The 24,677-nt window shown below is 39.9% G+C and overlaps 1 protein-coding gene and 1 long non-coding RNA gene across 8 annotated transcripts in view; one reads left to right on the top strand and one right to left on the bottom strand.

Annotated features, from left to right (window-relative positions):
* The first annotated feature begins 5,915 nt into the window (after positions 1-5,915).
* Positions 5,916-23,724, top strand: LOC121888877. 6 transcript variants are annotated; one of them, XR_006093369.1, is made up of 8 exons: positions 6,239-6,452; positions 7,274-7,455; positions 9,779-9,852; positions 11,003-11,104; positions 16,918-16,988; positions 18,588-18,715; positions 21,534-21,647; positions 23,639-23,724. It is a non-coding gene; the product is annotated as an uncharacterized LOC121888877 (long non-coding RNA). The 6 variants fall into 6 exon arrangements; XR_006093364.1 differs by lacking the exon at positions 9,779-9,852 and adding an exon at positions 23,027-23,172 and having other exon boundaries at positions 6,245-6,452; positions 23,639-23,722; XR_006093366.1 differs by lacking the exon at positions 9,779-9,852 and having other exon boundaries at positions 5,916-6,452; positions 13,740-16,988.
* Positions 18,588-24,677, bottom strand: part of lrch4 (leucine-rich repeats and calponin homology (CH) domain containing 4) — a 39,465-nt gene continuing 33,375 nt past the window's right edge. For both annotated transcript variants that reach the window (XM_042400443.1, XM_042400444.1), the window contains 9 exons: positions 23,613-23,765; positions 22,708-22,776; positions 22,458-22,512; positions 22,312-22,375; positions 21,528-21,632; positions 21,344-21,435; positions 20,685-20,822; positions 19,236-19,313; positions 18,588-18,842 (listed from right to left, as the gene is read on the bottom strand). In XM_042400443.1, the coding sequence (XP_042256377.1) occupies positions 18,609-18,842; positions 19,236-19,313; positions 20,685-20,822; positions 21,344-21,435; positions 21,528-21,632; positions 22,312-22,375; positions 22,458-22,512; positions 22,708-22,776; positions 23,613-23,765 (988 nt within the window). In that variant the 3' untranslated portion in view covers positions 18,588-18,608. The remainder of the gene's footprint in view (positions 18,843-19,235; positions 19,314-20,684; positions 20,823-21,343; positions 21,436-21,527; positions 21,633-22,311; positions 22,376-22,457; positions 22,513-22,707; positions 22,777-23,612; positions 23,766-24,677) is intronic.

A 24,677-nucleotide genomic window follows, 5' to 3' on the forward strand; every position in this document is an offset into this window, starting at 1 on the left:
AGAGACTTCACCAGTGAGACTAAACTGAGGTTGAACAATAGAAGCAGTTTACGGCCTTCCATTGGTTGATTCTGCTGCCAATGAAATGTGTCTGTGCTCCCGTTGGCTAGTTTTACTGCCTCCGCCTCTGTTTTTTTCTCCTGTGTATGCTTGTTCTTTTCTCTTGGGCAGTTTAACTGAGCGGGGTGCGTGCCTTTGTCCCAGTCAGCAAGTCAGAGCCCAGAAGCCCCACCCCGCTGTGACGGGACAGTGTTTGTACCAAACCCCCGCTGCACTCAGACATATAGCTGAGAGGCTCACTGTTTCCTTGTTTATTCAAAGTTAATTAAATGTGTCGCATGTCAGAATACTTTCACACTCGACACCCTCAACAGTACACCTGCCAAGTGTGAACTCGAGTCAGAGCCAAGAAACTCCACCCGACTGTGATGTGACAGTGTTTATATCAAACGGCCCCTACTGCACTCAGACACAGAGCTGAGCGGCTTGCTGTTTGCTTGTTTATTCAAAGCTTATTAATATTAAATGTGTTGCGCGTCCAAATTGCACCAAAAGAGCATCTGTCTCCACAGTAGATCATCTGTTGGGTGTTTGATGGTTGTTTATTTGTGCTTTAGAATGTAACTATTGTGAAACAAGACAGAAAATAATGTTGTATTTCTGTCTCTCACAGGCTTTCTCTCTCTGAGAAAGCTTTCCAGCCTGTCTCTCTATCGCTCATTCATGCTCTCAGCTCGCTCGCACTCTCTCTCTCTTTTTCTCAAGTCTTTTTTAAAATGAGTGGAGGAAACCCACAACAAAGCCTAACATTTAACATTATCAGGGCAGGGTTGTACAGCTCTGATAGTGACATGCAGTCACAGAGCCCAGAAGCCCAGTCCCACTGCTGCATAGTAGAGCGGCTGATCACTTGTTTGTACAGACAGAAGTTTATTAATATTAATCATGCCACGTGTCCAAATTGCACAAAATTCAATACGGCACTCCCTTTGTTCCCCAGCACTGCACCCGCCAAGTGTGGAGTCGATCGGATGAACGGTTCAAGTGATACGTGAAGGACATACAGACAGAAATTCCTTCCTTTGGTAGATAGATGGTTCAATCCTATAGCTAGTTCTTTCTAGCTAGCTGTGATACATCTTTGTTAATATTATTGGGATTTTTCATTAGTTTCACATTTTTATTGTACAAACAGTAATTCATTTTGATGAACAAACCAAACTACTGAAAAAAGACTTTCTAATAACTAACACCTACTACCACACAGTGCACTGTGAGGAAACTGACTCCTCATGCGACATCATCTGATGTAATGCTTTCTGCCAATTTCTGTAAAACATAAAAATTATATATTTACTTTGCAGATCATAATTTCCATTAAATCTAGTATACATTCAGTAAGAAATTCATTGTTAAACACAATAATAATAGTAATAATAATCAAACATTCAATTTTAAGCACCTTTCTCGTAGTCCATGGACACTTTACATACACACACACACAAAAAAAAAGGTGAGTTAATGAAAAGCTTGGATAAACAGATATATTGAGGCAGGGAGAGCGTTCCAGAGCTAGGGAGCTGCAGCACTGAAAGTTCTGTTCCCCACAGAGTGCAGTCTGGTGTGAGGCGTGACAAGAAGTCCTTTGTTTGAGGAGCATAGAGTGCAAGACGGGGTGCAGATGTGGAGAAGATCACAGGGGTAATCAGGAGCCAGATGATAAAGACGTTTGTACGTGAGGGAGAGAACTTTTAAATGTCACTGAGACTTGCCAGGGAGCCAGTGGAGATGCTGTAGGATGTGGGTGATGTGTCGCCAGGGTTAGAGTGAGAACCCTGGCAGCTGAATTCCGGACATATTGGAGTCTGTCTAGGGCTTTATTGGGCAATCCAATTAATGTATCATTACATCTCTGCTGGTTCACCCTAAAGACAAGACCCAACCCCCTCCAAGAGGAAAACTGGAGTGTAAGACATCACACTACATCAGTGAAACAGCAAGGACCCTAGACAAGAGACTGAATGAACACCAGAAACGGACATCATCAGCTGTCTGTGAACACCAGATCAAAACCACTCACAGCATCCACTGAGCAGAGGTCAAAGGTCATCGAGCAGGAGTTAGTGGACGACCAGAGAAACATTCACATCTGACACCAGACACCATCTCTGAGCAGAGACGGAGGTTACCATCTACACCCATACACAACCATCATGTGACCAAAATCAATACTCCCATAAGTCACATGTTTGACAAGTGAGGAAACTCTATCTGAAGAAGATCATTAGATGCAGTTGAAAGCTCTGGTTAAAGCTAGTAAGTGGAGTTGACGCCGTTTGTTGTTAAGCACAGTTATGTTTACATTCAGTGTTTCTCACCAAAACCCATCGTATGTATCCTTAAAGTCGAACAAATGTATGGAATGCATCCTAATGCCCAACTTATGAATGTAAGTCCAATATTCACTCCCATTTTAGTTCACTGGCAAGTCGCTAACTTTGCTGTTTGATTCTGGACAGTTAGTGTACAGTTGGTATATCAAAGCTTTTTCACTGAAAACAGCTGCCTGCTGCTGCTGCTGCTGCTGGAAACCAGGTTGATGAGATTGGTGAGAGTGAACCAAAACAAGTAAAGATGTGGGCTGAAAAACCAAACGTTAAATTGAAAGAGGCTAAAATGCTCGGTAGAGTTGAGAGGAACTGCAGTCAGGTGATAATTCTCTGTGGGTTCATCACTATAAGAGACACCTTTCATATTACACAGTCATTTGATCCATTGTTTATATAAAGATAGTGATTAGTGCAGCTTTATGGTTGCACTCAATTATTTGATTATAGCTCTCCCAAATTTGAAATGTTTCTGATGTTCACTCTAAACTGTGTCTACAGAGTTCTAAATGATTCATCTTTGACTTAGCCTTGGCCCCTGAAAATAATTTAGTTCAACATATTGTAAAGCAGTTATTATCAGTGCTTGAAGCTACAGACAGAGTCTCAGATGTGACCAGAGCCTTGTTTCCTGCCCACAGTGAGTCAGAGCAGACTGACTCATACACCAAGTGGATCACAGTGTGAAAACAGACTCAGAACTGCAAGTGTGAGCTGCTGTTTTATCTGTAGCTTCTCCATTTAACAGTCACCTTCTTCACCTCCTCTCAGCCTCGTATCACTGCAGGCTGATGAAGCAGGACAGCAGATCTGCTGCTGGCTGATATCCATCTATGTCGGAGCGTGGGGGTTCATACCCATCTTCAATTACATCCCATAAATGTCAGGCTGCCTCTTCAGTCCCTGCCTCGGTTAGCGGTAGGCCTCACAGGGGCATCCGCACGGACGTGAGAGGAATCAGGCGGGCGGCATTTCCATACACAAGTGTGAGTATTCATTAAGTGTGTGTCTTATCGAGAATTGAGGCGATAAGCCAGCAGCAGACGGTCCTCCAAGGCAGAGCGTGATAGAGCAATTAAGATGATAGTCAATTAGGCCACGCTGCTAATTGACTCGTGATTAAAGCCAGAGCTGATTAATAAAGTGAAGGCAGCTCTCTTCGTCTTGGCCTTGATAGGGAGTAGGTGTGATAGAGAGCCTGTATGTGGTGATGCATAGAAATAAACAGGTGGGTCCTTGTGTCACGCTGCATGCTCGATAGCTTGGTACTTATAGCAGTGTTCAAGTGTGGCCATGAAACTGCCTTTATTTGTTTTTCAACATCTTTTCATCTCTATGTTCAGCATTCTGTCACTCCTCCAGAGAGTCACCTCTGATTAAAGGTGAAGTAAGCAAGATTTTTACAGTCTTACAGCACAGAATGACCGTAATATACAGCATCTGAGGGCCTTGATAGATTTGTTGCTAATAAAAGATTATTTGGCCAGATGCTGAGACTTCTGGCTTCAACACTTACTGCTCATGCTCTGGATTGGAGACCTGCTGGTGCTGCAGTTTATGCTGGTTGTTTAAGCTCACCGGCCACTGTATTAGGAACACCTGTGCAATCTGATGCAATCCAGTACAACAGCTCTGTCATAAATTCTACTTTTATGAAGCTTATACATTTTCAGTTTTTGTTGACATTGTCAGAAATGTGATAATTCTACTTTATGTTTATTACTGGGGTTGTAGTGGGTGGTGGTGTACTGTAGTGCATTAAATTGAATGGTGTTCCTAATATGTTGTCCACTCCATTAACATACATGAGGGGGGCAAAATATTAGGAACACTTTTCAATATAATGCAGATATTTTTGTGACACACGCAGATACAGATAGTATTAATTATTCTGGTTTAAAACCAGAACTATTAAACACATATTTGATTCAAATCCAGATATTTTCTAGTACCTCCACAGAAGAGTATCACTTAACATGCTTATCTGTCTTTAACTCATTTAGGATTTTATGAATAATATCCTAAATAGCATATTATATAACTGTTATCACAGAGAAATATCTTTTTTTTTTTTTTTTTATTGTATGCTGGTATATACTGAAGCACTGATGATGGATTTAGTGAATGATGGTTAGTCTTTCAGAGGCAAAGCATGGATGACTGTAACTGTGATGATTGATGTAATGCAGTCTTGATGTGTAACCTTTGGACGCCTGCTACTGTATTGGCTGATTCAGTGTTTGAGTGAGGGCGTTTAGGGCAAACATGATTGTTGTCCTTAATTTCCAACACAGGAGTCACTGAGGTCAGCATTGACACAGTTTGCTATAACAGTTACTTCATATAAGGTTTCATATAAAGTCCTACTTTTTGCTAAGAATATTTTGACTCACACTTCAGTACCATTCTCAAGATCACTTCTTAGGAATTTTATTGACCTCACTGTGACCAGCTTTCACAGGAACTACTTTGTCATGAATAAAACCCAAACCTCTTTTCAGTGTGTTCAATGCTTTGAGCAGCACAAACTGAATACATTCACCTCCAATGTTTTGGGGTAGAAGCAGAAATCTCAGTAACGGATATCTCAAAACCTGGACAAAAAAAGACCAAACGTATCTGCATGGCTGGATACAATCGAAGGAAGTAAGAACATGTATTGATGTAATTTGGGTGAACTGACCCTTGGAGGACTGGTAAAATGAGAAAGAAACTCATGAGCCAGTTGCCACTGGTCACCTGGTTTACAGCATGAATCCTGGGGTGCATTCACCATAAAAACACTGAAATGTCTTTACGGCTGGAGCAACATGACCCTTCCTCACAGTGTGTATCACTTTGCAACAGCCTTGCAACAGATCTGTTTACTGACGAATGAGTCAGAGGTGAAAACAGCGTACCTAACACACACCAACGCACCTTGGATTGGAGCATTTCGTGCCGTTAATTAAACCTTCACTGTCAGTGTTGTGATAAGTGCCTAAAGAGGACACACATTGCTGAAAGGAACCAGTGCTATGAAACAGGATGTTCAATTCATCATCCTTTTTATTTAGGGTGTTTTGCTACGCTTTAGCAGCAGTGAACGTGAAACAGGTTGACTGGTTCACATGTTAAAGGCATGAAACCTTGTTTCTGCTGCTGTTTCCAAAATAAATGTATTCCACAATCCCCACCATGTCCAGAAAGAACCACTTGTCTCTCATTTGCCTTTTTCTCTGCTCCTGCTGATAACTGCCGCTATTTTACACGCTGTTAAAAGTAGAATCCACATATTTTTTGCATATTTTCATTCATTGTCTTTTTACCTCATTTTAATTTCTATAGTGGAATTTTCTTCATATTTTGATCTTCTAATTCCTTTGCTGTTGCTCTTGTTCACTTCTTGTTCTTCCTTGCTATATGCTATTTCTGTTCTGCCGCTTTACCAAGGATTAAAGGAACAGTGCAACATTCTGGGAATGTGCTTATTCTCTCTTTCAATTAAATTGATACCACTCTTATGCCTGTGTATCAAGTACAAAGCTTGAGGGAAGCAATAGGCCCAGCTTAGCAAAAAGACTGGAGGCAGGGGGAAACGTCTAGCCTGGTTATGTCCATTTGTCCACAAACAGAAATGTAAAACCAACAATTTATGGTTTGCCCCTACTTCCAGTCTTTATGCTAAGCTAAGCTAACCACATCCTGACTCCAGCTCTATACTGAACATGTGGTATTTAAGAATTTAAAAGTAATTTGATTTTTCAGAAACATAATTTTATTTCTTTTCAGAGTTATGCAATTATATTTCTCGTGCTCTATTTTCTTAATACATAATTTTATTGTTATTTCGGTTATGTTGCTAAGGTTATTACTGTGGAGAATATCCAGCCAGAGTGTAACCAGTACAAATAGGTAATGTGTGTTCTTTTTCTGGGTTGATTGTGCGTCGATCTATTGATAATGCCTCAGGGCTCCAGTAGGGGGAACCGCGCTCCTCTCCCTCACTCAATACATACGAGTGAAAACGAGACAAGTGTGCGGGTGTTGTCATCTCTCTTCCCTCACAATTTTCCTTGTTTTAAGGTAATTACCTTACACAAAGCACTATAAAGTTAGCGACACACATTGCTGATACTTGTTGTTCAGTGTGAGTGAAAGAGGTGAATTTTGTACTTTTATATTGTTGAAGAGTTTCTGGCTAACTCCGTCACCATGTAAGCTAGCTAATACAGCGTCGAACCGTTGTTCCGCCATTTTCTGCACTTAAGTTTGTCTGTAAGGTGTTTAAAAACATTATTTTATTACGGTAAAAATTCAGTTCATGTGTTAGGTAAGATATGAAAGTTAAAAAGGTAAATATATTTTATTTAAGTCACAGTCTATGTTTGTTAAAAATATAGCCTAATTTACATTATTTAGAAAAAAAAAACTGTGGAAAAAAAGTGGAAACTGTGGTCCTGAGGCTGAGTGTATCTATACTGAGAAAATATGTGAATTTGGTTGCACTGTATATAATTAAAACTCAATACAAACGAGTGAAAACGAGAGAAGTGTGCGGGCTTCTTCATTCCTCTTCCCTCAGTTCCGTTTTAAGGGCAGATCAACCACACAGACACGAGTGAAATCATCAATTTCCTCATCTCATTCTGATAAGACAATAAACATATTTCTCAAAATTTTAAAATATTGTATTATTCCTTTAATGTATGTTATCTTTATTATGAAATATAAGAAAACACAAGATTTTGGAGTCAGGTTTTAAAATGTTAACATTTATTTGATGGTTGGAAGATGAACACATTTGTAAAGTCAATGTAAAATGTCAAATATGAAGCATATTAAAAATAAACACTGGCCCTGAGATGGATCCTTTTTGTGTGATACTGTTCTCTACATGGTGCTAGCATTGTGATGAGCCTGCAGCCCCTGATATTTCCTGCCTTGGGGCACGTTGGGAGCCGTCAGCCAGGTCGACCAATACCTGGATGGTCTGAGCCAACCGGATCAGCCCCTCGTCCTCCATGATGAGCTGGGGGGAACACAAGGAATCCTGGGAAGGGAGGAGTAGAGGAGTGAATTGATGCAGGTAAGATACTGTACAGTACATATGCCTTTTGATATGAATTGGTAACTTTTCAAGATACTGAGTAATAGTTAGTTAGTCAGCTACAGGCACTCTGCAGCTTTAATAATGCTTTTATGCTGTGGGGGGCATTTTGCTGGCATGTTTTGGGTCCACTTGTACCCTTATGGCCTTCACAGTCACCAGATCTCAACCCAACTGAACACCTATGGGAGATTTAGGACTGACTTGGTAGACAGCGCTCTCCATCAAATGAATATCTTTTTGAAGAATGGTGTTCCTCAGCCTTGCATTGACTCTACAGGCCTCTGGAAGTCTTCTGGAGGGATGAACACCATTCTTCAAAGATATCAATATATATGTCTTGAAAATCTCCTGTCACCCCATCTGGATATCAAATGATCCCATGTAGTATCCCACTGTCAAGGATAGAAGGCTATGGTTTCAGCTATTACAAGGAATAGTTATAATTGCTGAAGTAAGATATCTCAAGGCTACAATCTCTCTGTGAAATGGAATATCAGCAGTGTGTGTTCTTCTAAACTGTGACTTGTGAACATAAAGGGCAACTGGGTGCTGAAAGAGTTAACACATTTATAAGACAGGCTCAGTGGCATTCTGTAGCAAAGCATGTAATTTCAATCTCGTATAGGCTACAGTGGATATCAGAAACATCCACACACCCTGTCAAACGCTGGAGAGTTTATTGCCTCCAGGAAATGAAAAGCCGTTAAATCAGACTTACTTCCTCTTTCCTTCGCAACAAGCAACCAGGAGGATCAAAATAAAAACAAGCAGCTACCCACTTATATTGTAAAATAGAAAAGCTGTGATGTTTAATGGAAAGGAAGACTCCCTGGTCAGATTTTAAATGAGGTATTTATTTCATTCAAATCATGCTAGTCATGAATTCAGAGGGTCTGTATGTTGGTTAGGTGTGTTAATAGCTACACTAGCTAATTTGGCTAGTGTAAATGGGTCAGATAGGCTAAATCAGTCTAGCTTCACTAATCCAGGCTAACATGATCTTTGACCCGGCTCATTTAGTGCTGTTACAGGTTGGATATCTTGAATAACTGAGCTCTTAATGTGAAATAACCAGCACTCATATGAGTGGCTGAGTGAGCTAAGAATAAATTATATGACACATTTTCAGAATGAATGGAGTTTACCTATAATTTATAAAACTGACTCAAACTAAAATGAAATCCAGCCGTATACAATGGAGACCAATGATAAGTCTGCCAGCTGATATATTGTCTGATATTAACTCATCACAGATATATCGTGCATGTCAGCCAATAAATAACAAGAAATTGCAGTCCAGAAATGCCAAAGACACGTTTGAGGTCATTTAAAACTGTAACACCATGACATCATTTGTTTACCGGAGAGCACTGAAATGTTTATTTTTCAACTGTAAAATTTCTTGCTCAGTAAACATCTTAAAAACCAAATTTATGGGACCATTATGAAAATATTTAAGTGTTAATGTAAAAAAAATAATGATCAGATTTCTGAAATTCTGGTATTGGCCACAGAACTCTGGTATTGGTCTGGCCATAGTATACAATTCACACTTGTGATGCAACATTACTAACATACAGTACTTACATTACTGTACATTACTTCCTAATTTAAATGACAAATTCTCATCAAAATATCTCTTAATTACAATGTTTTCTGGTTCTGTTGGGTTAAAAACAATTATGATTTAGATTGGCTCCCATTTTACATGTGGTAATTACATTTTGTATTGCCTATTGTCTATTGGTGCCCATAATAAAAGGAGTTTTATCTTTATGAAACAACCTTCAGATATGGGGGTGCTCCTTGGAATGTTCTGTGTGTAAGCAGCACTGCTGCAAATTTGGCCTCAATGACTCGTTGCTTTGAACAAATGTCCAGAAGAACTCAAATCCAGTGTCAAACGCCAACATTTAAACAGCTTTACGTCAGTAATCCAGGTATGAAGAACAGGACCCATGTTAACCTCAGCGTCTACAAACAGTTTCTCGCTTTGATTTCAATTATCAGTCATTTCTCTAGTCGTTTCTAACTCTTGATATTGAAACATAAGAAAATACTAACACAAATATTCTTCTCATCATGAAATAATAATAAAATCATTTTCCAACAGACAAATGGAAATAAGCTTTAAGATCCCCTCCAGACATGAAATAATAAAAATACTCAGCTTGAAACAATAATGTGTGTCTGATAATAAGTATAAATACCACATTAAAATCCTTAAAATGACATCTCCTCCTCCCTCGTTAAAAATGCCATAATCTATAAATATGTAAATATATCTCATATCTCTCAGAAGTTTTCCTGCTGGACACCAGATGTGTCCTGTGTTTGTGCCCAGGAGGCTTCAAGTCTTTATGTCACACTTGTGTAAGTTGAATATTAGACCATGATTCCAATCTAGTTGTGATGTCACAAGTCATGCTCATAGGCCAACTGCGTAAAATCAGATTTTAGATGAACAGAGACACTTTCCCCCTTCAGCAGATGACTGTGAAAACAAACTGCACATACATCATTCTGCACAGTGAAGAGAACATCATCACAGTGAAAAACACAGTTTTGTATGGAGGGAGAATTGAAATATCCAAGATTATAGCATCTAAGTATATGTAACATCTGTAAAACCCATTGATACAATGAATATATAACCAATCCCACACTCCATGTGGGATTCAGTGATAACTCATGTCCTCAGAGCTGGACACTGAGCTTGGCACTAACAGATGACTACTGTCACACTCTGCAGTTCTGTCCATCAGTTCACTGCTCCTGGTCTCAGCAGCTGGAGGTCATGAACAAACTATCCCACATCCTCAGCCTCCCTCTGTGTCCATCCCTCCTCTGCACACTTACATCACACTCTGCCTCACACCATTGATTCTAATAACTGCTGCTAAGAAGACTAAAATCCTCAACTTTAAAGACACATCTAAATTATACATCAAACATGGGCTCAATCTGTTTAAACAACACTAGAAAGTGCTGTTTCCTCTTAGAGGCTAATAAAAATCAACCCACATCACCGTCAAGTCTAACAGAGTAGCATGTAGCTGTGGGGTAGCAGAGTGCATTGCTGTCTGCCACTGTGTCTTTTTTAACACTACCACTGGGGGGCACTAAAGTCTGAAATGTTGAAATTCTACACATAGTGGCTTTAATGAAATCTTTAAGATGCAAGGAACCAATGATGGTGAGAATATTGTGTATAATGTAAAAGGTACCTGAATCAAGAAAATATGACACCAATTATCATCCCGTTGCCTCTTCAATATTGCTTTCTTGTTTTGACGTGTGTGACAAGAATCAGTGAGAGTAGCCAGGAAGTATGCAGACACCAGTCTAGTGGGTGCACACACTTGACCGGTCTGATATTTAACATCAAGCAATATCCTGAGCTATATATTATCTTTTTTGTTCCCATCACCAAATAACAGTCACAAACATTTAAGTTGTAGAGATTGATTTATTTGCTGTAATTTAACGTTAATGCAGTATTATTTGTTTCATACCCCTGTAGCACTTCCTGGTCTGGAAAGAAGGGTCCAAGCGCAGGGAAAGGCTGTCTATGAATGTGCCAGAGTGGGACACCTAAGTGAGAGCAGTTCAACCTAATGAAGAGGTCTGTAAAACGTTTATATTTTGTATTTTCTTTATATATCATGCTTTCTATAAACTTGTTGAATATGTGCAAGTAGTAGGACTGCAGTGGTTATATTGAAGTTGTTTCAGTGTTAATTGATAAGTTTGTTGGTGTGATCCAGTGGGAGGAGCAAAGTGAGCAAATCACTTTTTCTGTTAACAGTAAATACACTGTATCACTAATGGACATTTTCTTGGCTTGCCATCCTTGAAGAAACTGTTTTTGAGCTTTTTCTAGTTAATTCTTGGCTACACTATCCTCACTCAGGGACAGAGTGTGATAATGTGTATTTGCCTTTTTCACTTTTAAGATTATACTGTAACAATCCAACAACACCTGGCGCCAGATGCATAAATGATACGTACGGACAAAAACCATGCATATGCACATTAACTGGTATTTAGAAACACAGAATGTGAACTGATTGTGTAATTATTTTTTTTACACAGGTATTTGTAAAATGCCAATCAAAGGTGCATTTTAAGTTAACATTGATAAATTAGTTGTGTGTGGTTATCATTCTTTTGACAACAACATTTTATTTTGCTCTTTATATTCTTTTTATTTCATCCTTAGTTGTGTTTACATATGAGCTACAAACTAATCATTGATTACATTTCTGAGATCACTGCTGACGATGGTTTACAGTCCATGTGATTAATTATTGATATGGACGCTATAAAGAGGCGCACAGTCGCATGTAATGACAGCTGTTGTAGCTGTTGGAGAACCTCACCGATGCAACACACTCAGTGAAACAGCACTGCTTCTTTCACCCTTTGTTTCACTGACAGGTGAACAGACTGGTGGAGCAGGCAGAGAAGTGATATGAAAACGGCTGGTTCAGCCCATGTCTTCATCCATTTATGGCTAATTGTTGGAGAGGAAATGAGGCTCGTGCACCCAGTTCCTCAATGACTGAGATTCATAAAACACAAGAATGCATATGCATTTTGCTGTCTGATGTGCGTACATACAGTTTTAGTCATGAATCTACAGAGTTTTATGCATCTGGCCCCAGATCATCCAGCATCTGTAACATTAGATCATGATTGGTGTTCATCACTATTAACATCTTATCAACTGTACTTAATTACAGATGATATGAAGTACTTTGGGTTGAATTCAGTACACTATCAGCAAAGGCAGGTTTTTCATTATGACTTGGGTCTCTGTCTTATAGAGTGGCCCTGTGTATAAATCCAGTTTTACTGTCTTTATTATATTTAGTTCATATACAGCTCACCTGATGCATACTCTTAGATAAAGCGTGCTTAAAACCACAATCCGACACAATAAAAACCTGGTGTGAGTGATATCATTCCAGAGTTGTTTGTGGATCCTTGTACAGTATACAGTGTGTCTAGTGTGTGTGCTGTGTTTATGGGAACTTGGGGGCAGCAGGGCATAGCTGCAGATGATGTGGTTCTCAGGATCACCCAGAGGGAAATCATCCTGTGGAATGACTGTATGTTGTGCAGTGAAGATACGGACAGGTTTGAACGTGGTGTCAAAGTGATGAGTTTTAACTGAGAGCTAATCCTGCGTCCGTTCCTATATTTCATGTTTGACTTTCTTGGTGTTGTCTGGTCGTCCCCCCAGGCTTTCAGTCCCTCAGTGGTTTCATACAGTTGATGTAATTAGTTGTACAGAGACTGCACGTTTAACAAGAGCATGATAACTTTCAAACTGAGCCCATTTACTACCAGATCTTTGAGAGAAGTATTTCATAAAACGTTAGAGGGACACTAGTGGAAGCTGTAGATTGTATTGCTGCTGGTGGTGGTGGTGGTCAGCTTTCTGCATGGTTTGGTAAAACACATTCAATATTAGTTTTTTTGTAATTATGATTTTTTTTCTCAGGTAATTTGCTCTGGTACTGATTGAACTTGGCTGATGGTAGTTTGGTTATCTGCTCATATTTGGTGATGAGGTGGCTGTTTTGATTGCTGGTTGGCATATTATATGGTTGTTAGGTTTTATATTCTTATATCTATGATTCAGGACCTATGTGAGGGCTGCAGTCAATTAATCAAGTGACAGAAAATTGATCAGCAACTATTTTCATGGTTGATTAACCGTTTAAGTAATTTTCAAGCAAAAACTGCCAAACATTCTTTGATGTCAGTCTCTCTGATCAGAGTATTTTCTGTTTTATATCACAATTGAATTTCTTTGGGTTTTGGATGGTTGGTCGGACAAAACAACACATTAGAGGAGGTCACCTTGAACTCAGAGAAACTGTGATGGACATTTTAGTTTATGATATTTTATAGATTCTGGAAGAGAAAATAATGTGAAAATAATTGATTACTTGCAGCTCAATACACAATGCACAGAAGGCAGGGGATATTATGGGGGTGCTGATGATCACATGATCACTTAAGTTGGAGTCATCTCTTCAAATTTAGCTGAGATGATTTGTTGTGAATTGAAGTGATCACAAATAATTCTTCACTTTCAACAACCACTGCTAAAGACACGTGTAGCTCTGCTACTGTCACATAACACTGTACAGTTTCTGGTTGTGTTTCCATGCTTTAAAATGAATTTGGATGGATTTGTAGTCACTGCTGCATAGCTGCCTCTGTTCTCAAGCTTTTTCATTTTACAGACTGTCACATGGGCCCCTGGATCGTCCTCAGTGACCCCTAAAACCTTAAAGAACTCACTCACCCACAACTACTGACATTTACCATAAAGTCTCTAAGACGTGATTAAATCTACATAATCAGCGCTGCTGCCTTTATGGTGATTACTTGATTAACTGATGAACCTGGAGTCTGACTATACACATGCAATGCAGATAATCCAGAGCTTGACAACACACACTCACAGCTCCACTGATGTGTGTGAGCAGGAGGCAGACTTGAGGCTGGAGCGATGCACAGAGGAGACGTCAGCGTTCCTCATGAAAGCTGCAGCAAAAACCTAAATGCTGATTTCTGCCGTTCCACTGACCTCCACTCTATGAACTCACCTGCTGCAACACGGCCAGCTGGACTCTACAGCTGCAAAGCTGCTGTTTGGAGAGCACACAGGAGCTTTTTGAAGAAGTGAAAGCACAGGGCACAGGGAGTTCAGATCAGGGTATCTGCAGGCAGCTCACAAATTTATCACTTCCTTAGAAGTTTTTAATGTTTTATGGAATTGACTTAAAGAACAAATCAGAACCAACATGAAGGAACCAAACTGGTCAAATCAGCGAGCTGTCATGTTGTAGATGTTTGATTGTGTTTTTTACTCCTCCAGTTATCTCAATTTAGTATTTTGAAAGAACAAGGCTGGCATTATTCTATATTTCTCTCACTGTCAACAAATCCCATCTTAAAGTGTTTTCAGTAACACTTTACAACAAGGGAACAAATCATATATCTAAGTAATGTTTAAATCATGACTCATGATTTAATGCAGGATGTATCATGAATTCCTGTTGCTCATCATTAACAAATGATCAAGTCACTATGACTTCATGTGATTAATTCACACTCAATAGATCATCACTTGAGGAATGCTAATTCAGTTACTTCATACATTACTTGATATGCAACCAAATTAGCTGGATTCCTCTTACACAGAGTTTATTTCAGGACCTTGCATTTGCTCAGCCTTTGGATACACACAATACTTGTTAGTAGATCACTTCATTGTTGGTTTGGCTCTGCACGAGATTTGTTGACAGTAAGAAAAACAGAAAATCACAGCCTTATCTTTTAAACAAAGTGAGCCATCTCTGACAACTAATCAAACTCCACCCACTGATGAGCACCATGAGCCGCAGCTGAAAGCTGCTGTAAAAGCTGATAAGTGGACCTTAAATGAATATCTCTTTGTCAGAATGAGACGTTGAGGTGGCTGCAGATACTCTGATCTCTGTTCAAGTTCTCAGCTGAGGAAGCAAAAGCACGACAGCAGGCGAGCAGACAACAGCAGCACATGGTCAAAGTTCATTTTTAATAATTTCTTTACAGCGGAAGGAAAAAAAAACAAAACTTTACATATAGATTTATATAAACTCAAAAATGATTCTTAATAATAATACAAGGATATTGTATAAATATAAAGTACAACAGTATTTCTGTTCCTCTAACATATTTAAGAATATAGCTGGGTCTAAGCCAGTGAGTGAAGTACTGTCAGTTGCTTATCCAGTTTGATTTATAAAATATACATTTGAATTGAAACTGTATAAATTTCATCTTAACAGCAGGCTAGTAAAAAACATGGGCAGGGAGGATTTTACAGTGGACACTGACCTCGAGACAACAGCAGAGATGTAGACATGAAGTGGACGGAGGTATAAAATTATATTGCAATTTCAACTGAATGGCTTTTTTATGTTCTGCTTGAGTACTTTGGGAGTTGTGTTAACCCAATATATTGTTGGGGACGGTATCAGAACTGTTCAACAATGGTATTAAGTCCCACTGCTTCCACAGTTACACAAAATGACCTAAAAGAACTGACATTTTAGCTTATTTATTCATAGAATTTCATACTACTCAATAAGTTACGTTGGTCATCTCACTTCACTAGTTTCTTTTCAGTTGAAAGTTTTAGTGTCCCATTATGGTTTAAAAGTTGTTTCGGAGGTCTTAATAAGAGTCAAATTCTGTTTAGAAAGGATTTTTAGGGCTTTAGCAGCTTCAATCCAAAACTCTATCAGCTCCAGCCTTCAAACCCCACATCAGTCAAATAAGCATCATAATCAGATTCCAACCTGCGTTTAGTTGCAGACACTGAGCTTCTATGAGCAATAAGCCAGACGCAGCGTGTGGTAGAAACAGCAGAGGCCGCCTGATGCTCTGCTAAATGTGTAGCCTCTAGGGAATCAATGATTTACCAATCCAGTGATGAGGGAAAACTTTTAAACAATCAATGTTTGTTTTAAACTCTGAATAATTGAATATTGATCACATCTTATAAACCTGTGTGTGATTTAAAGCAGGCACATTGATCTCAAAGCTTTAGGAGGCTGTTGTCTTACAGGCTTAACCACATTAGTGAAGCCTCTGCTGTTTCACCGAGCTCTGCAACACAACCAAACACACAACAGAATTTAAAAATAAATAAAAAAAACAAAAACAATAATTTAATAACCTGTTTACATTTATACAAACATGAACACAAAGTCAGCTGGTCACACAGACCAGAGACAATGACAAAAAAAGACTTTACACACACACACGCTTCCTCCTGGAGGGTTTGTACCGTCAGTTTGGACACATGAAGCTTGGAGGGCGATAGATGCAGCAACAGCTCCCCCTGCTGCTCACAGTTAACATCACAGACATAAAAAGAAGCAGTCTCTGCTAGTGGTCAGTGTTCAGTAAGAGGCACTGTATCATTTGTCTCACTGTCCTTATTTCACTAACTTGCATCTGTCTCAAGGCTAAAAATCACATTCACAGTTCAGTCTCAGGTTACCTCAACAGCTTCTTTTCTCTCTCAGGACAAATGTTGGCTTGCAAACACACAGACTGGAGTTTTAGGTTGAACATTTCTCAGAGGGAGAGCTGCTCTGAAAGCAGGAATAATCTCAGATTTGGTGAGCAGAGCCAAAGAACCACAGTCTCTCTGGATGAGTGAGGCTAAGTTCTGAAAGTGAAGTTGTAAAAAAAACTAATTTATCTATCTAGTTATCCCACAGCAGATCCAAGGAGGCTGTTTCCCAATTCCATAGCCTACTCTACACTACAACATGCACTATGCTGATGTGAAAGAGCTGTAAAGTCTGTAAACTGTGATGGATGTTTACAACAAACTGATGTTCATTTTCATTTTCTCCTCAGCTAACCTGGACGCTTGTTTCCAACTTGTGTGATGATCTGACTGCTTGTGGACTGTTCCCAGGTCTCAGCAGGTAACTGAGAACAATGTTATCATAACTGATGGAACAGAGCTACAAAAACACAACATTTTCCCTTTAAATTCATGCATTTTAGAAAGTACAATTAGAACAAAGAATTAAGCGTCTCATATACTTAAAGCTGCAGTAATCATTTTTTTAATATTGACAATGGGTCAAATGACTAAGTGTAGTGTTAGAGACGTCACTCGCAGTGACAAATCCACTAAGAATTATTCCCACCTCTGTACTTCCCCTCAGCTCTACTGAGGTATTTTTGCGTCTTTTAGCTCATTGTTTTGGTTTTGCCATCCCTAACTTCAACTGTTTTGATTCAGTCTCACGGCTCTCATCAAGCTTGTTTTCAGCAAAGCTCTGATAAACCAACTGTACACCACCTGCTCAGCACCAAACAGCAGACAGACACAGTTAGCAACTAGCTGGTGAACATAGTGGAGCATTTAGCAGCCAAAGGCTCAGATAAGCTAAATATGCAGCTGTTTGCTAACATGTTCAACATAACAACTTTATAAAGTGATAATATGTTAAAAGTTGTTTACAGCTTGTTTTGCTGCCCTGAAGCGGCAAAAAACAATGAAAAGATAAATTGATGCAGCTTTAATTTTAGCTAGGCTTTCATATAGGAGCAGGATGACCACCCTGCACAGTCTGCATCTAGAGCGTTGGCCGTGTATGAACGCTACTGTATGCATCAGCAAGATACAACTAAGCATATGAGCAGTGCAGAGCATCAGAATGTGAAGGAAGGTCACAAACCACAACAATGAAGAAAGTTTGAAAGACAAACTTATTAAAGCTTCTTCTTTTTTTTTTCTGTGATCTCAACATTGACAACACAGTCACTTCCTCAAGTGTTGCCATGTTTACTGATGTTTACAGTGTGCAAAATCATCAACATCCTCACGGAAGTTATTCAGGTGTTGGCCAGGAATATTTCAGCCCTGATCTGTTCTCTAGAGGCTTCAATTTTAACCCTAAAAGTACTCAGGCCAGTGCATGACCTATAATCTAAGGTATAGTGTGTAACTGGGATTGGACTGAGGGTGTGGTTCCTTTACTCGCCCATTCATGTCTCGACCAATGAGATTGTTTCTGCCTCCGGAGCAGCTCTGCTTCAGACAGTTTAACAGAAAACTATCTCCTCCAAACATGCTGTGCATTACAGAGTGAAGGCTAAACTAGGCTAAGGCATTTCAATGTTCATCTGCTCTCTCTATTATCTGTCCATCAGTGTAGTGCTTTCTGTTCCTCTCAATGAAGAGTGTGCTCTGTGTAGTGTAGTCACTTTGTTTGTAAAAAGGTGCTCGGCTGCCTGCTGTATACACTTAACATCCAACCAGCGCAGCTGTGGAGTGTCAACACACACTCTCAGATCTTATGACATCTGCTCTACAGTCACGGGCATGCATACTCAAACACACACACACACACACACACACACACTGTAGAGTATTGTCTGAGATGACAACTGTGTGAGCAGCTGTGTGTTGGACAGGACTCACACACTTTCATTCTACAACTGTGACTGACTGACACATTTCTGTCACTCTGTGTGTGTGTGTGTGTGTGTGACATGTGAATATATATATGTAGTGTGTGTTGCGTGCTGCTCCTCTAGGTGAGCAGGTAGCAGTAGAGGACGTAGAGCAGGGCCATGGCCACACAGTAGAAGAGCAGGAAATCTGTGGACAGCAGCGAGGAGAAGGACGATGAAGACGAAGGTGAGGAGTGGCGGGGGGACTTTTCCTCCGCCGTGTCCCCCCACTCCACGGCCAGAAGGGCTGTCACGCAGCGCAGCACAGCGGGTAGCTTACACAGAAGCACATCAGAGCACACACACACGTCCGTCTGGACAGGAGAAAGACGGAGGACACGCACACACAGACACACACACACACACACACACAGGAGGAAAATACAAGTAGTTATATTGTTATAACTAGGAGACAAGAGAAGGACAAACCAGAGTGTAGAATTACACAAAGCACAGTTAGGGTTGGACTGATGTTTGTGATCCAATTCATTAATAGTCTCATCAGTGCAACCCTGACAGTCATGTAGCAACACAAATGAGCTTAAAGCACACAGCTCTCAGCTAACTACTGTTTTACACACTGCATTACTGGAATGTTTGCAAAGAAACAACAGCACTGAATTTAAATGTATTCATGTAAACTAAATGTCTAGAAGTAGTGATGAAAGGACGGGACAGTGAGAATCATAATGAGACATGGACTTTACCTCAGGGACTCCCAGCTTGCGACAAGCAGCAATGAAGTTTTCCACGTTGAGTCGACACTTTGATACGCTCAGTTTTGGCTGAAAACAACATTGAGTAACAGCAGGTTAGAGTGGAACTATTGCTTTGTAGTAACTACTTTCTTTCCAGGGCCTCTATTTACCTCAACTGCAGAGAGATATTATATTTGTTCATATTTTAATAAGATGTTTTCTAACCTGCTCCTGTTTTACTTTGCTGTTAATGCAAACTCGCTTCCTCCATGTTTATCTGTTGTCTTTATGAATTCAGTATAATGAGTATTTCCACATCACTAATTCCATCAATACAACAAGTGAGTCATGTCATACTCATCACTCTGCAGCTCTCTCACTCTCTTCTCTACCACTAATGCTGTTTTCATTCATATTTTACCATCAATTCTATTCTCTAGTCATTCTATAGTCAACTAAACACTACAGCTACAACCATTAGTTGATCAATTTTGATCATTTTCTGACATTTTATAGACCCAACATTTAATCAATTGATCAAGAAAATGAAATGAAAAGTAAAATAATGGTGACACATCCTGCAGACGCTTCACACTGAAAGCCATCCATTCCTGGTGGGCTTTTAATGTGAAACTTCTGCAGGAAATGTTGAGTTTAGCTAACAATAACGTAACAGCAATTGAAAGCAGTATTAGTGACTGTAGTTGTACTGATGGAATTAGTGCTGTGGAAATGTACATTTTATATTTGACAGTATTTTGAGAGCACTATATAGTAATTTGGATGCAAGAATGATTGTTTTGAGAGCACGATTCATTCATTCTTGTGCACAGATGAGTTCTTTTTAACACCTGGAATATGTGCTTTTATTTGATAGTCTCACATTTTTATATATACTGTAAATTTGCCTGAACAATAGGCAATGTTGCCACAAGTGGTAATTACAGGAAAATGGGACATTTGTCTTCATTTCCCAAGATTCTCTGGAGTCAGGTGCTTTAAAGATCTCATTAGGCCACCTGACGAAGAGCAAGTGGAATGTGAGCACAAGCAGGAAACTTCAGTGTTTATCTGTGAAATCCTAAAATGTAGCATAACAGTAAAGAAGAGTAATAAAGTCAGTGAACTCGGTGACACAGTGATATGTAGCTAACATTAGCCACCATAAGCTACTTGTCATACCAGACTAAGTAAAGCTGTAGCAGCAAAACCTCTCAGTGTAATAAATTGAGCAACAGTGTGTTTTATTGCTTCTGAATTCAACTTGTCATTTGGAAGAGAAAGAATGTGTTATTTCTTCTTTCAGAAGTGAAATATTCTTACTTTAATACTGCAGTAACCAAATAAAATAACAAGTTGTTGTAATTAGTCTCCTTCAGATACCAGACTGACGTGAATGACAGTAAAAGAGTGTGAGGATAATCATCAGGACAGGATTTGGCAGCTTGTCAGACTCACCACTGCTGGGGAGGGAATGTGGATAATTGACACGGTGCGCGGTCGAATCTGATTGACCAGCTGGCAGAGGATGGTGCCGTTGCATAAAGCCTCACCCAGATCCTCTGGTAGAGTGATCTTCAGCCGAGACTCCAGAGTCTGAGGAGAGACACAGAAGAGAGAGTTTTGTCAGATATGAATTCATGTCAGACCCTAGAAACTTTAAAGTTGCTGCTGAACACCCACATACTTTTATATTCATTTATTTTGGCATTTTAAGCCTGTTCAGCACTTTGGTCAACTGTGGTTGTTTTAAATGTGCTATACAAATACATTTTGACTTGACGTGACACTATTTCAATCATAGTACTGATGGCTTGCATGAGTGTGTGTGGAAACAATATATGTGATACTGTCAGTGTGGTAGAGGGTTTTTAATTTGAAAGGATTAACAGTTCTGTATTGAACTCTACATTTCAGTCAGATGAGCTTCGTCGGGCACAGATCATCTGGCACAGCTTCTAATAAATCCTCTGAGTACTGACTGTGTGTGTGGGAGTGTTAAGTGAAAATCAAGAGTTGAAGAACCAGCTTGTGTTTTTAATTAAGATAATAAAAAGCCAGCCATGGTCCCCAACAGTTCAACTCTGGTACATGATGAGGTGGTGGTGATGGGTTACCTTGCGTAGCTGCATGATGTCTGGTCTTTCCTCTTTAGGAGAACGCAGCGTCGTGCGAGACTCACTTCTGCCAGACTCACCTAGAGTGAAAACTAGCCGTGACAAAGACAGTAGAGAGTGTCAGATCATTTCTGCAGCATTGGATGAAGGTGTGAAGTGTGTGTGTGTTGTGTTGTTTGGTCACCTGCAGGCTTGACGTTGCTACGGGAGGAGGCCCGGAATAGGAAACTGTTGGGTCTCTGGTTGGCCTGACCAGGTGGAGGGGACGTCTTTGGGGAGGACGGGACATCTGACAAACATTCAGGTCAATGTTACACATTTGTTGTGCAAGTTACACTTCATACCACATCTGTACACCTCTGAATTTATATGACAGGACAAAACAACAAGGACAAAATAACCATAACTCAAGATCCACATACAGTGAGATGCAGTTGGAAGCTCTGGAAAGAACTAGTAAATGAAACTTGTCAGAACTATTCTGTCAAAGCGCTGTTTTCAAGATTAAAAATGAACACAAAACAGAACTTCCTGTTTCTCATCAACTAAAAGAGCTAAAGTTTCATCATACATTCATCAGTGTGGAATATAATGTCCTCACACAAACAGCCACAACAGCTTTGCCTGAATACACAGACCAAATTCTGCTTTACACATCAGAAATATCAAAGAATCACTAACCCATACTAAGAATCTGACCTTCCACACGTATTATAACAAATGTTCATACTCAAACAGGGAGAAATAGTGCATTAGTTGTACTGTAGTGAGGTTTTCTGGCAGCAGGATGGTGTGTGTGGGATACAGTCTAAATAAACTAGTGTGCTTGTGCAACAGTGTGGCTCACTGATGTGATGTGTTGCAGTCAACATGAGACAACATTAGTTTCACCAGAAAGCTGAGAATCTATCAGCAGCCTGTGTAGCTACTATATTACATGAATGTGTATATCTGTATGTGTGTGGTACCTGTTCTGCTGCTGGAGCGGTGCAGGAATGTTGAAGGAGGCACAACGCTCATCTGATCAGCACTCTGAAGGAGAAAAACATGTCAGATTGTCATACAGTCCAGCACTCAGCACAGTTCACTGCACAGTATGAAGGACAGTACTCACTGCACATCTCTGCCGCAGGCCACAGTGGGAGTTACTGTTCTCTGGTGATGCACCACTAGGGGGAGACAGACACCAAAGTTTATTTGTTAAAGAAAACCTACACTTCCACACCCTTTAACTTCCCTCCATTTGTGATCTTGACTTAGACGAGGAAATGCAAGAATGAATGAAAGGAGATATGAATGGGAACAGACAGAGGTAGATGTGTCTTTCTGCTGTGAGTATCATCTGTTCAACAGGTCTTACTTACCCTGAGCTACTTCCTGTCTGTGGTGCAGAGGCCACATGACTTCCTGTTTTGGTCGATGACTTCAGAAAACTGAAAAAATTAGTTTTGACATGGAGAGTGTATAATTAGATATGAGAGACAGAAGGGAGTTGCCTCTCACAGAGACACATGACAGCTTAGAGAAGCACACATTCACACTGTGTTCCAGTCTATATCTAAGTAAACACTGATACTGAGTCAGATTCATGTTGTTAGTGCCATGTGATGTCTGTGGCCAATCCATTTATGCATTAACACCCTTCCCTAACATGGCATCAAATGCTTCTTCCTCTATCTGCAGTAAACTGTGGAGTCAAGTGCTCTGGTCACACTGTAGCCCAGACAGAGAGAAGACAGCGCTGTGATAGAGGCAGTGCACCCTTCCTGTGGTCAATAGATTATGTGCACACTTAAGACGTCTTTAGACTGTGCAACAACCACAGCCATGTAAGTTTACTGCACGTCACGTCGGACGAGACGGCTGTAATAAAATCTGTGTGGTAATCTGTGTCACAGTGTTAGTTATACAGATCGTGAGATGAATGTGTGGTGAATCAGAACGCTGCGATGGGAACAGAGAAAAGAATATGAAAGCAGAACAGGCATCAGCTTGCGTCATCCATCTGCAGCTCTGATGTTTCGAAAAGTCACACAAACTTCTTTTTTCTTATCGGCACTCACTAAATGTTCATGTCATATTCTGATTGGTTGGTTTTCTTTTTCATTTAAACACCTGTAGCCATCAGATCTTTTGAAAATTAATGTACATATGTCAGGTTCAGGTAGGTTCAGGTCCAACATGGTGGACCTGTGAGGACCTCTACTCCGGGGTATGAAGACTTGAACCTAATTGAAAATGTCTGTAGAAGTAATGAGAATGAGTTTACCTGGTCTTCTCTCTCTGCTGCTGCAGACGTTCTCTCTCCTGCCAGATTGACAGGGTGCCCGGCCTCTTGCGCTCCTCCAGGGTGGGGCTGGAGGGGGACAGCGGAGACGACGAGGCTGATGAAGGGGGAGCCACCTCCACATGGAGCGTGGACCTGAGAGAGACAGAGAGAGAGAGAGAACACACCGGCAAATAAGAATGAAACAGTTTGATCCATATAGCTGTAAAAATGTTTTTTTAAAAGAACTAAAATATTTAATTCATTTTTTTGAATATTTAGAAAGGCCAGTTTGTCTGTACTGCAGTTCACATCACTGCCAACTCCATTGTTTGCCTCAGAAGAAGAATAATACAGTGAGATATAACCTTTTTGAAATGTTGCAGCCTGTAGGAGGGAAATACCACCAAATTTTTCAAAGTCACTGACAGACAGTAAAAATCCCAAACAGATCCACAAACCTTTTTTGCTAGATGGTTTGTTCATCCAATATGTGTGTGTGTGTGTGTGTGTGTGTGTGTACACTGTATGACACGATAATAGCTTTAGTTGAATAGCTTTATTTGTTCAACTAAAATACACACAGCGTGGTCACAAATATGTCTGCACAGATTCAGTAGAGGTTTAGGCGATATATAAAGCTGTGTGTTGGGTTTCTACAATAATGAAGTTTTGTCAACAGTTTCAGTCAACAGTCATTGTGTGTGGAACAAACTGAAATCATTACTCTGTAAATCTTTGTTTCTTTATAAAGTTTTGCTAGAATTGTCACGGCAACAATGTCCTTGTCTGTCTCAATAGAAGCTATTCCTATTAGAGGAAGATGAAGGCCAAACTCACTGGAATGTGAACTTTCATCAGAGCTACTGCCCAAATAGAAAAAAGTCTGAATTATCACAAAGCTGCCGTTTTCTGAAACGGTCTGGATGTTTAACAGCTGAAGATGACAGCAGATTAAAGCTCTACAACACAAAGTTAAGAACAACACCAGAGACATCACATGAAGAGTCTATTAAAGTGATTTGATAGAGTTGCACTTTTATTCTGAAGGCTGGTTTGTGTCAAATC

This window comes from Thunnus maccoyii, chromosome 22, assembly GCF_910596095.1.
Source record: "Thunnus maccoyii chromosome 22, fThuMac1.1, whole genome shotgun sequence".
NCBI lineage: Eukaryota > Metazoa > Chordata > Actinopteri > Scombriformes > Scombridae > Thunnus > Thunnus maccoyii.